Source organism: Oreochromis aureus, linkage group 1 (assembly GCF_013358895.1).
Source record: "Oreochromis aureus strain Israel breed Guangdong linkage group 1, ZZ_aureus, whole genome shotgun sequence".
Lineage (NCBI taxonomy): Eukaryota > Metazoa > Chordata > Actinopteri > Cichliformes > Cichlidae > Oreochromis > Oreochromis aureus.
Genome location: NC_052942.1, coordinates 11,852,019 through 11,864,777, shown reverse-complemented (window position 1 = coordinate 11,864,777; position 12,759 = coordinate 11,852,019). Strand labels below are relative to the sequence as shown.

General features: G+C 40.5%; 1 protein-coding gene across 5 annotated transcripts; it reads right to left on the bottom strand.

The window, feature by feature from the left end:
- Positions 1-236: 236 nt before the first annotated feature.
- Positions 237-10,835, bottom strand: rbpms2a (RNA binding protein, mRNA processing factor 2a). Of its 5 annotated transcripts, XM_031744498.2 has the most exons (9): positions 10,709-10,835; positions 10,299-10,548; positions 7,994-8,071; positions 6,594-6,632; positions 6,314-6,376; positions 5,211-5,361; positions 4,214-4,377; positions 2,353-2,425; positions 237-1,310 (listed from the first exon to the last, which is right to left on the bottom strand). In XM_031744498.2, the coding sequence occupies exons 2-8, from the start codon at positions 10,350-10,352 to the stop codon at positions 2,360-2,362; spliced, it is 615 nt and encodes a 204-aa protein (XP_031600358.1). In that variant the 5' UTR covers positions 10,353-10,548; positions 10,709-10,835; the 3' UTR covers positions 237-1,310; positions 2,353-2,359. The 5 variants fall into 5 exon arrangements, with proteins under 5 accessions (XP_031600358.1, XP_031600355.1, XP_031600356.1 ...); XM_031744495.2 differs by having other exon boundaries at positions 10,299-10,790; XM_031744496.2 differs by having other exon boundaries at positions 4,229-4,377; positions 10,299-10,788.
- Between the last annotated feature and the right edge of the window lie 1,924 nt (positions 10,836-12,759).

The window sequence follows — 12,759 nt, the reverse complement described above, 5'->3', positions numbered from 1 at the left end:
GTCCCTGGAGGATCCATCACGGTAGGTTGAGCAGAGCATTTTAGCAGTTAATGAGGGCAGAGTGTGGAGGTCAGCTCCACATATGACGCAAAAAGACAATGCAGTGGTGCATTACAAATGAAAAGTTGGTATGAATTATTGATGCCAACATCTGATGTTTCTTTGAGTTACCATAGCGTTGGAGCGTTTAACTTTGGCGACCGACTTGACACAGTGAGAAATGACAGATGTCCAGATATATGCATTCACTTTTTATTCATAAGATGGGATTATCATTTTTTACATCTTATGCACAGCAGATACAAAGACACAGGTTCTAAACCACAAACTAAATTCCTCCATCAGTCTAATCCTGCTTCCCATTTCAAAATGCCCCCGCCCCCCCAAAAAGCAACCCTTTGTTTGTAGTCCAGTTTCACATTCTGACAGATCATTTTACAGCAATCTCATTTTAGCAGAATGGCACAAGCCACGTTCAGAATACTTCCATGTTTTGACAGATACCCACTTCCCCTTTAAACAAATTGCACTTTTTCTTCTTTAAAACTACTTCAACAGGATTATAGGCTCAAAAACACCAAAAACACAAGAGACGACTAAACATCCAACTTATACAGGTTCATTATTTAGTTGCACAAAAATGCATAAATATACATTATGCAAAAAGTACAAAAATATTTGTACTTTCCTTTGCTCAAATAATGACAAACATTGATATGATCATAAGGACTGGGATTGTCAGAACATAGGGATGCATTCACAAGGTCCATGCAAGATAAGCCATTTACACAACAGCCTAGCTTTCACAGAGGTAAGACCAAGGTTCTACAGATAAACAAAACATTTCGCTGTCTAGGCCAAGGAAAAGCGGCAACACATACACTAAGAAAATTAGGATACACAGAACTCTGCGTTCTAAATTCATGCCAAAAAGACTTTAACATGCAATGACTTATAACGCTTCTAAACCTCCCAGGAGCAGCGGTAACCCAGGGAAGGACTAGCTTAACAACAGTTACTTCAATGCATCAATTTTCCTCAGCAATTATGAGCCATGGAGTTTGAAAAGGTTTTGCATGAGGTTCTTTTTTTGAAGTGCTAAGATGGTACCACAATAGTTGCCAAGGATAAGCTCAGATTGTCGACAGCAAACTGGTCTTAACTCAGGCTCCCCCCAGAGACAATTGGAAGGAGATATAAATACTGTTTGCTTATAGTAATGCACATTTGTCCATTAAATAAACTGATTAAATTAATGCAGAGCTTGGCAAACCTCACTTCAGCTGGACAAAGGTGTGGTTTCCAGAGGCCTGAAGAGAAAAAAAAAAAAAAAAAAAAAAAGAGGAAAAAGACAAGACTATTACTTTTAATGCCAGGTAGCTTCCCAGTTTAAAAAAACAAAACAAAGACAGTGTGAGTGCTCAGACTTCCCTTTTCCATCTGTGGTGCTCAGCCCCAAAACAACTGGTTCATATTTAAGTCAAACATCTTAACAGGACATTTAAAAAAAAAAAAAAAAAAAAAAAAGATCCAGTTACCCAAACTGCTAGACACACAGCTAGTATATCCTGTATACTCAAACAGAGGCAACTGGTGCATTTGCTGGGGACATTTCAGCTGTGGACTAATGGACATTTGATGCATTAGTAAACATTTACAGCAGAATGCAGACCGACCCCAAATGGAGTGGGAAACAAACCCTACAGTATCCGTTCATGTTGAAGTGTCAGCCAAGAGTCAGTTTTTTTTCCCCCAACAATTGAGGCCTATAATAGAAAAACTACATCACTGGTCTAAAAGTTGAATGTGATGATAATCACCTATTCTGCAACAACGGATCATACCCCTCTGCTGGAAACACCCATTCATGCACCAAATATGTTAATCCTCAGCTCAAACACCTGCAAAGCATCTTAAAACAGATGAAAACTGCTTCAAGTGGGCAAAGAAATTCATTTAAATACACAAAACAACTATATATAAGAAAGAAAAAGCATAACAGTTGTTTCAGGAAGCCATTTTACATTATAAAAAGATCAAATTTGAAGCCTTTTAATAAAAATGTACATCTTTAATGAGAACAAATAATTTGGGGCTGAGTTACAGAAAGGCTGGGGAAGTCCTGGCTACATTAACGTCTTGCTGGATTTTGGCAATAGAAATCAGAATATTGCCAGCCTTTAACAGCTAGTCAGATATTCAGGCATATGTATTTGTTTTTTATTGTGCTGTGTTCACTTATAAATTATGTTGTGTCATTATGCAGGTTTCAGTATGTATGACATCAGGCTAGCAGCAGTAAGTGGGACGGGTGGCAATTCTAAAAATACTGTTTGACCAAAGGTTACTCACTAAATATCTAACAAAACTGCCGGGACTTCCATCCAGGCTGGGAAGTCTCAGAGGGAGTAGGGTACCAGCGCATCTAAAGAAACACAAACACAGTCATGTACACCAGATCAAAACCAGGCTTCGGTGCTTCAATCTACAATTCTGCAGATTAACAATTAATACTCTGAAATGTTACTTTTAAAGGCGGGTTTAGGAGGACCGAGTGTCCCTTTAAGCCCTAGTCACTGAAGCCATGGGAATGTGGGTCACGTAGCTGCTCATTCAGGACAAGTCCTGGAGTAATTAACAGGCATGGAAATGTGGAGAGGTGAACTTCTCCGTGTGTTAAACATTTCCACAGGGTAGGAGCTGGTATGTCTGTACCTTTCCTTACCTGTGACTAAACCCTAAGGCAAAATCAGGCCTCCTGCTTCTACAAACTGTTATAGGCCACAACTGCACAGCCAGAATGCTCAACATAGTCCTGCAGTTATCAACACTTGTTTGGAGACATGTGGAGAATTTTTTGGCCGTGTCGCTGATAACATGCACAAAAAAAGCCAGGCAGTAGGAAGAGCATTAGGATCAGGGCATTTTAGGGATCTTTCATCAGAATGCAATTAAAAGATTTTCCCTCCTTTATGTTCCTACCCACTCAGCTTATGTTCCAGTAGGAACATAGACAGTAAGTTGGCACCTCCAGAAAAGGCCATAAGGTCCGACAATTTCTCCAAGCAAATGCCTTACATTCCTGAGCCCTCTGTGTGTGACAAGATGGCCAAAGTAATAGCTGCCTACTTTACAGTCTAGCACTCCCACTCCTATTGCAGGACTGCATTAGCTGACAATGAACTTTAAATGACCCAACACGAGAAATATTTTCCATTGCTATTGTTACTAAAAGCCCTGCCTACTCCCTGGTAGTTGGCTGCACTATTGCTCTAGCAAATAGACTGCAATTAGCTTACAGTGTAAACACTACCCATTTCTGTACAGATTCCTCAGCCTCCATTCATCAGAAATAAAGTTGAGATTGAAAACCAGATCTCTCCCCCCCCCCCCGAAAAAACCCTACAACACCAGACTCCAGCTACAGTCTACTGTAAATGCAAAACTTGCATCAAACACACACAAGGCTCAAACATGGATGCATTTAATATTACAGCATTATTCCATGCTGAAAACCAAATCAAAGGTTCTCATTAGTATGTGCATCTTTAATCCCCCAGCAAATACAGAATGCAGAGAAATGTATACGTCACGTCCACAAAAACGTGTCTCATGTGACCAAAAACTGGTAAGATTTAAAGCGAGTACTGTATTTAAAGTTTGCACTCAAAATGCACAAATCTCCACTGATGCATAACCGTAGATGAGAACCTAAACCTTCAACAATTTAAAAATTGCCCTGTGGGGGATTATCAAATATGATCCTGATCCCAGAATTTCCAATTTTAATACAACATCTTTTTATTATTTAAACAAAAAAAACAAACCAAAAAAAAGGTCTTTGCTCACCGTTTGACAGGACTACAACGTTGCACCAACAACCTCAACTCAGACTCGATACGGTCATCCATTTAAGCGACACATGCCGATGCTGTAACTGCATTACCTCAGAGGACCACTAGGTTTGTTTCTAGAAACTGAACCTCTGCTTTCAGCAGCACAGTTCTGGATCCTGAATCTTAAGGTCTTAAGTTTTAGGATCACATTTAATTTTACAGATTAAATGGACAAACTGAAATTAACACTTGTGCAAGAATCAGGAATTTTATGTTATGATAATCAGTATTGTATCAGTGTGGGCATTAACTTTGACTGCTAACAGAAATCACAGATGGTGAGGTTTAAAAAGAAAAAAGGAAAGAAAGAAACACACCGGTTGGTCCCTCACCTGGGCGTGGAGGGCTGCGGCTGCAGCAGCGGCCGCCGGGTAAGTGAAGGCTGCGTGAGGGAGGCCTGGAGTCAGCTCAGTGGTATACAGAGGGTAAGGAGTCCACGCATCCGGTGATGCTGGGATCAGTGCTGCCCCAGTCAGATCATCTGAGGAAGCACAGGGTGGAAGGAAACACAGCTGACTGACCTACCTCTAATGTCTTTCATCATGGCTTTATAATAATATATATAAAAAAACAAAAAAAAACCCAAAAAAAAAACCAAAACACACAATCGACCCAATCGTGTCATTTTTCAACAGTCATTGTTCTTGAAGTAATAAAGTTTTACCTTTTAAAAAAAACAAAATCAAACATTTTCTATGTCAATCAGACAAACTACAATTTGATTGCAAATTAGCTCACTTTTGAACTCCAGCATTGGGTCAATTTGCAAAACTAATAGGAGCTCTAGAATAAAAGATCAGCATAAGATCCAGTCTGGATGCTGCAAGTGCAACAATGCAGTGTTACAGTGTAAAATGCTTGATAATGTTTTGTGAACCGATTTTTTTTTTTTTTTTTTTTTTTAAGCCCTGTTGCTTCCCCTTCTTGCCCTTTATGACGAAAAAAAAAAAAATCAGTGGGGAAAATATGATCTGTGAGGGTATAAAAAACTGTTGTCAAAACCTAAAGAATCACTGAGGTGTTCAGGCAAAGAGCGCAGAGACGACTGCTGACTAAAACCTGAGGGTGGAATTTCCCAGCTGGACAGAAGCAAAGCTGCTGTCAAAAGACTTGAGATGACACATGCATGCAGAGGTGAGTTAGTCCTTCATTTGTTAGAAGTTTAACCTACAGGCATTTGCCTTAAAAAAATAAATAAAAATCCCACAATATCCAAAGTTTGTTTAAAGAAAAGGGCAACAAGGACAGCTATGTACTGGCATTGTCAGGGTGAGAGTGGATGAGAGCCTAGAGTGGTGCAGCGGTAAGACTTACATGGGTCCCGTGCAATGAAGTGTGCTCCTAGAGCAGGGTGGATATTTGTGGGGTTCGGTGTGGCCATCAGCTTACTCTTTGCCATCTTCGTGTTGGCTTTAGCAAACTCTAAGCGCAGGGTCTGGGGACTTTCAGGGTCAAAACGGATTCCCTGGGGGGAGAGACGGAGGGAGGGAGGGACACAGTATCATAAGGGAGGTGGGCTCAGTTCGAGGGGCTGTAGCTCAGTCTCACATGGCCCCCTTTCCTTAAGCAGAGCTTAAATAGTCAGAATGTATCCTTCAAGCTTCCCTTGAACCAACTACTGTCACTGGGATGCTAACACACCCGCTCCAATGTCACTAAACTAAAACTAGTCACACAAAAAGACGTCAAAATAAGGGCAGATTGAAGGACACTTCTGAAAAATTTCAAACACGCTTGCATCTCTTTCTCCTCATGACAAAAACGGAGAGCGCAGGCGACCGTAGGTGATCAGTCACGTGAGCTCAGAGGAGACGGGGATGAAGAAAAGGGCCAATAGTGAGACGCTGAGTGTTTAAGTTTGTGGTTTAACCCTGCTTGTGTTCTTGTGCCCTAAGCGTTGTGCCCACATGCAGGTGAGTAGTATTTTGGTGTATGTGTGTGTTTGTGTGTGTGACTGCTGATGTGTCTAAGAGGTGATGCTCATAAGGAAGGCTAGGCTATGAGAGAGAAGTGTTAGATACTGCCAATGTGGGCTACTGAGTGACAAAAATAAGAGTTACACTACAGAAGATGTGTCCATATAAACACTACACATGTGGCTATAGAACAAGTATTACAGTAAAAGCAGTGATATGCAAAATGAGGAAAGCTACACAGGACTAAGAAGGATGTGTATCAAGGTCAAAGTAAACTACCGTAAGGCTACGGGATTCTGGCCTCTTTCCAAAAATGGCCCTGCCATTGAATTGTAAAAGACAAAATGGGTTGGCTTTGAGAAATTTTTAAGAAAGGGTCCAAAAGACTCAAGTCCCAATCACGCTCTTAGGTTAAAGCAAAGGTTAGAACAAATCTAATTACATTTACGATTTGTTTTATTAAATAGAGGGAAAAGACTGTAAAAACAAGCCGTTGCTTACATTTAGTGCATTTTTTGCAGCTTCAGCTCCAGACCGACTGTCAAAGGTTACAAACCCGACAGGCTGGAAGAGAAAGAAGGGAGGAAACACGCACTGTGACAACACGTGCCGACAAAGCTACAACTTGACACACACATGAGCACCATCATTTTCTTCAAATATCACACTCATTGTTTTGCCGTCACAATATAATGATCCTGATGAAGTAGGAATTTCGAGTGCCAACACAGCCTGCAAGTGTATTTAATATGGCATTAAAGCAATGATGAAGGCATCTCACCTGTTTTGATGTTAACTTAATCAGTGACCCTTCATAACCCTGCGGGGAAGAAAGATAGCCAATTATCCACCCTGGAGTCACATGCAGGAAGTCAAGCATGAACGTCTCACTATATGAAGAGAAGTCTGCCTTTGTGCACCTTCACTTTGAGCTCAGCAGATCATCCCACACTCTGTGACAGTTTCATTTACATTTGTCACAATCAAATTACATGCACATTTCCAACAGGTGAAGCCTTCTGCAGTTTGACTACGTGTAGAATACTGAGTCAGATTTGTCTTAGCTAAACAAAGGAAAATGGGGACTGTAATAGGCCAAGCATGTGCTATCAGATATGCAAGATTCTCTTTTGCATTAGTTTAACAGCAGCTTGGGCATGCCTTCCAAATAAAGCCAGTTTTAGAAGGTAAAATAAAAAAATAAAAAATAAAAACAGCACAAGGTTTAGGAATTTACTCCTGTTTTAACTAAGAAACGAAGGGGAATTTTGCCTGACTAAACTATTGATAAATGGGATCTTTCCTAAACCTGATTTACAGCTATGGAAAATTAAACAACTTTTAGTGGCTATGATAAATCCTTAGCACCAGTCCAAACCAGACTCAGTTTCAGTAATTCAGAGCATGAAAAGAGGCAAAATAGGTGAAGTTATAGCACTTCTCTTTAGAAGCGCCAGTATAAGGACAAAGTCTTTATTTAAATGTAGTCCTGAATGTAAAAACTGAGATCAGATTAACCCTATCAGCACACAATGAGCAGTGTTTGCCTACTGTAGAAGTAAAAAGGGCAAAAACAAAGCAGTGTTACAAGTACAATCACTGGTTTCACAATGCACAAATGTTGGAGGAAATAAAAAAAAATTTCCCTACACAGTGGGCGAGCTGGGTCATGGAGAGGATTGGTTGGCCAATCGCGAGAGCTACTCATTTACACATTCCACAAGCCCATCCATGTGCGAGGGATACCACTTCCAATTTGGTTAGTTAGGACAAGGGTGGGAGGGGTGTTTATGGAACTTGAGTCCCGTCAGGAAAAAAAAACAGCAATGGGTGAACAATAATGTGGCCTCATTTCCATATATGCAAATATCTGGACTCCCATTAAGTGCAGAAAGGAATTGGGTGGGCTTAGTTACACTAAAAAAGAAGCACTGTATGGTCTGGCTGTTCATAGGCACTTGAAGAGATTCTTCACTTTTACATGCAGGTAATCTTTATAGAAAGTGTCCACGGGTCTCTTCCAGAGCCTGCCACGCAGGAGCTACCCTTGATTTTTAAGTAGAGTGACAAATCCACATCCAATCAGCTGATATTACCCAAATGCACCAGTGCAGTTTCACGACATGCAACACAAATTCCATCACATGTACCTAAAACTGCATTAGAAACGATAGAACTTACTTTAAAAGGTCTGAAGAGAAGGTAAAGTTCCCGTGGCTTGATATCGACTGGTAGGCCACTGACAAACAGTGTTCGTACCTGCAGACAACAACAAAAAAGAAAGAGGGGATCACATTAATCACATTATCAAATTTTCTGTGTTTTATTAGACCACTTATCACTCAAAAGATTAAAAAAAATCTTGATAATTACCAAAATCCAAAAGAAAGCTCAGACTGGAAATTTGAACTGACCTTTAAAACAATTATGGGTCAGCTGTTCCAGTAGCAAGAGCTTCCCAGACCTTTCCTAAATTACTTCAGTGGCTAAAACGCTGAAATATTGCAGTGCAAAGTTGTACTACAAGAAAAAAAACATTTCAGCAGATGTTACTTTAGTCTACAAAAGGCCTCGCTATTCTTCCCGACACCATTACTTTTAAATGTCACAAAGACCTACAATTATCCACTGATGAGTACGAAAGTCATTTTTGTACTGCATTTTTTCCCCTTTTATGTTAGTCTTAACCATGCTGTGACCTCTGAAAATTAACAAGTGAACCCTTGGCTGGGTCTCGAACCTCAAGTCAGGAATCGCCAGAAACCCAAACAGAGCTCTGCTTTATTTAAGGGATTACAAAATGATGAATCAGGAATAATGAGTCATCGATGAGCGAAAAACTGGGAGTACAGCGTTTTTTCAGCCGTACATTTCTCCAACATGTTACACAGAAAACTGAACGTGAAGATGTAGCGGACCTTAAAGGCCATGTTCCCCCCCAAAAAGAAGCCTTGAACCTGCCTTGATCAGATATTGAAAACTAGTGCTGTGTATAGTCCAGTGTGGGCAGGAAAATGAACAGGGCGGTGTGAGGACCCATTAGTTCCCAGCCGGTGGGAAGGCCCACAGTACAATGGGACTGCCAGAGGAACAGCACTGGACAACAGTGCACAGCGTGACACCATTTCCTTCCTCTGACCCGCGGCCCCAACCCTGTCGGCCCTCCGGCATTTTTCAGGTGCCGCACAGCAGCAATTCTCAGCTCTTTACAAGTCAGCATATACAGCGACTGAAAGCTGGCCCAGCTGGACACAACTCAGTGGAGATGTTTTAATTTATCCTCCAGCTTCTCACCAACAGTGCCTCCAAGATGGCAAGCATATAGAGCTGGAGCTGCGAGGAAGCCTGTGCACCCTGTGTGGCTTCTGTAAAATTCACAATAATCAGTTTTACACAGATTGATTTCCAGAAACAAGCAGAACTGTTAATGACTGACAATGAAGCTTTTTCAGGATTCAACAGATGACAAAAAAAGAAAAAAAAAAAATTATTAGGAGGGGGAAAAAAATTCCTAAATGTATTCTTTGCTCTAAATTATGAAGAAAAACGCTAAAGGAAAAAGGGCTGCAAAAAAAGAAAAAGAAAAAAAGTCAAGTGGCTACTCAAGGCTTTGTTGTAAGACAATGGGAACAAAGGAGGAGGAACAAAAGGCCTGGTGCTCCCCTCCGTGTCCCTATAAGGAGTCATTAAAGAGGAAATATAGCTGGCCACACAGAAACAAGAGTGGCTGCTGAAAATAATTTAAATTAAGAAAAAAATTAAAAAGGAGGGCTTTGAAAATAAATATCACACTGCAACATTTTGTTTTAGGTTGCAGTTTTATGGTGACAAAAATGACAATGGCAGATTTTTGTAAGGGGGGGTGCAAAAAGAAAAACGCCATACTATTCACTATGAATACGAATTATTTTACTGGCATAAATACAAATAAATGAAATGCTAAAAAGTTAGTTGTTTTTCAAAGAAAACAAAAAAACGTCTACAGGATATTTCCAAGACAAATTTCTTTTCCAAACCTAATTTTTAGACAAATTGTTAGATTTGACATGCTTATTTCTAACACCTCGCATGTCTCACAAATTCACAGAATCTTAAAGGAAATGGAGAAAAAAACAAAACAAAAAACAGACGGGGTCATTTTTAACCGAGTCTAATGAGTCTTTGCACGCTGCTGCTAACAATCTGCAAACACAGGTAATATTAACGTGAAAACGAGGATTAGTGAAAGTTGAAGATCACAGCAGCGTTCAAGTAACCATTTGGAGAATATTAACGTGTGTGTAACTTTGTGAGGCTCCTCAGGTGGCGCAGCAATGCCCCTTTAATTTTGGTTCATCTTAAAGCGCTTCGGGACCGACTGGAAGAACGTAAAAGATAATTTGGGAGAAGTCTGAATGTGCGGCCGGAAACAAAGTTTTCATTAAACGTGAACGTGACCGGGTCACAGCCCCGCGCGGAGCAGAAATACAACTTTGGCTAAACTCACCTCCTCCTCGATGGAAACATTGTTATTCGGCTCTGCGTCAGCTTTCAGACTCATGTTGACGGTCGCGTCGGCTGCTGCTGCTGCTGCACAGAGTATCAAGTTTTTCCTCGTCGAGTGATATTTCCCCCAAGTGCGTCTGAAGCTGCAGTGAAAGTCCTGGTGGCGTTTGAACTTGAGCAGAGAAGATGTGCCGAGGTGAGTCTGTGCGGACGAGGACGGCGAGGTATCCGAGGATAGTTTAACAGCAGCACTGCGAGACAGAATCATTCATAAAAGGGAGGAGGAAAAGGAAAAAAGAAACACAGACACGCGCTAAACTAAAGGTGAGAAGGTGGATTTGTGCTCCGTGTGTGAGGGTGAGAGATGGGGGGAAGAAGTGCGCGTAAAAAACTGAAAGCCTCCGCGCTCACATCAATGCCCTCAGCTGTGGGACTGTGCGGAGGAAGAACAAGTAAACTTTTTCCTCATTGGAGCGCGTCTTTCTCTCTCCCTCCTCCTGAGCTCCCCCCTCCACTCCGTCTCTCCTCCTCCTCCTGGTTTTCAATTAGGTCATCAATTATGTTGGAGTCTGCTGTGAGCCGTAATCAGGCTGCAGATCCGCCTCAGCTGTTGCAGGAAGACCCGGCCCCTGCGCCGCTACATCACCGTTTCTATGGGACCCCCGCGCAGCCAATGGTAACGACCGCAAACCCGTTAACTTTATCGAAAATTAAACTACTGTTGGTGTTGGTGTTGCTGGCATTAGCTGTATGCTAAACTAATATGTTTGTTCTTTTTTCCTCTTTGGCCTGCAACTTCTACGACCTTCCCCAAAAAGAAAAGAAAAAAAAATCTTTTCAGCAAATATTAAGCGCCGATTTTTACTGTAATGTTGAATTTGTAGTTATATATTTACTTAACATGTGTTTCACGATTAAGCGAAATTCTGGTCTTTGCATAATTGACGTTATACATGTATTATTCTGCTGCACACTAATTTTGCAGATTATTGCGCGTTTGCTCTTTTATTCACCAGTTTTTTGGAGAAGAGTAAAATACAGAACACATGAAGACTACACACTGGATTATATTTATTACAATTTCACTTTATAAAACACTTTACTGTATAATAAAGTGTTTTATGAAGTGAAATTGTAATAAATATAGTCCAGTGTGTACCGATGGCAGAGGCCATTTCAGATTTACAGTGAAGTATATCTTTATGTATGCCCTTTTTTATCTCTTGCTGACACTTTTGCTGAAGGATGAAGGTAAACGTGGTATTTCTGCTTTTCCCATTAAGAAAACATCTGAATACCAATTCCAGCACTGACTGCTGATTTTAGGAATATGACAGAATGAGGACATACGGTGAGCTCTAACTCCTCTAATTTCTACTATATCAGAGTAAAATGACAAAACTGAACTGACTTATGGTTTACCTTAATCTTTAATAGCTGCTACACAAATACTCAGAAATGTAGAACATAAAATTTCCTCTTAAAATATATCACAAGATGTAAGCATGATGCTGAACATCCTAAAATATTTTAAAATGTGCTAAAAAAAAAAAGAAAAAAGAGAGATGTAATTTGGCTGATTTTGTGTGAATTTAGTTAATAAACTGCAAAATAAATGAGAGAACAGGGCCTTTTTAAAATTTGATATAAATGTGCATCATAGAAATGTTGTAACCTCTACTAATCTAAACAGAATCACGTAACGATGAAGAAATAATAACTGTGTGTTAATTGTTTGGGCTCAGGTTGATGTAAGAAGGGCGTGGGTGGAGGGACGGCTTGTGTTGTGTATCGAGGCTCAGCACTGGACGCGAGCCCAGCCTACAGCGTGCTTCCTCACAACAAGTCAGCTCTCAGAGGCCAACTGGTTTCCTGACTTTGTATAGGAATACAATCAAGCCCACGGGGCGAGGAGCAGGGGGGTGGGCCGACGTATTCTCACTGTTCTTCTTTAGTGATTTGAACTAAAAATAGTGAAGCTGCTTTTCAGTGTGTTTCTGCACACACTTAACCCAAGTGCTTAATGCATGTACACACATATCGGAGACAAAGAAGAGTCCAGTCGCTCAATGAGAGGTGAGACATTTAAACACAAGCGAGCAGGTATTAGTGCAAACCCTTAAACAACGAAAAACAATCTGTTTATCTCACTGTGATCGGCGTGCGACTGTATTTCAATGGAGGCCTAATTTTATAGCTTGCAGATTCAGTCTGACCCTTTATCCTGCACTGTACATCAGCAGCAAAGTGATTTTCTGATCAAGACACTGGGAATCGTTTCCTGTTTCTCTTCTCCTGAAATATACACATTTGCTTCTTTTTCTTTGTTTTGCATGACTTTAAATTGTTGGTTAAATATCTTTGTGTTTTTCAAAAAAAATTGAAGACAATTTCAAATTTTGCATATTAGCTGAATATGAGAAAATAATAATTTGTTGCTGCCCTCAATAAATTTGTGCACA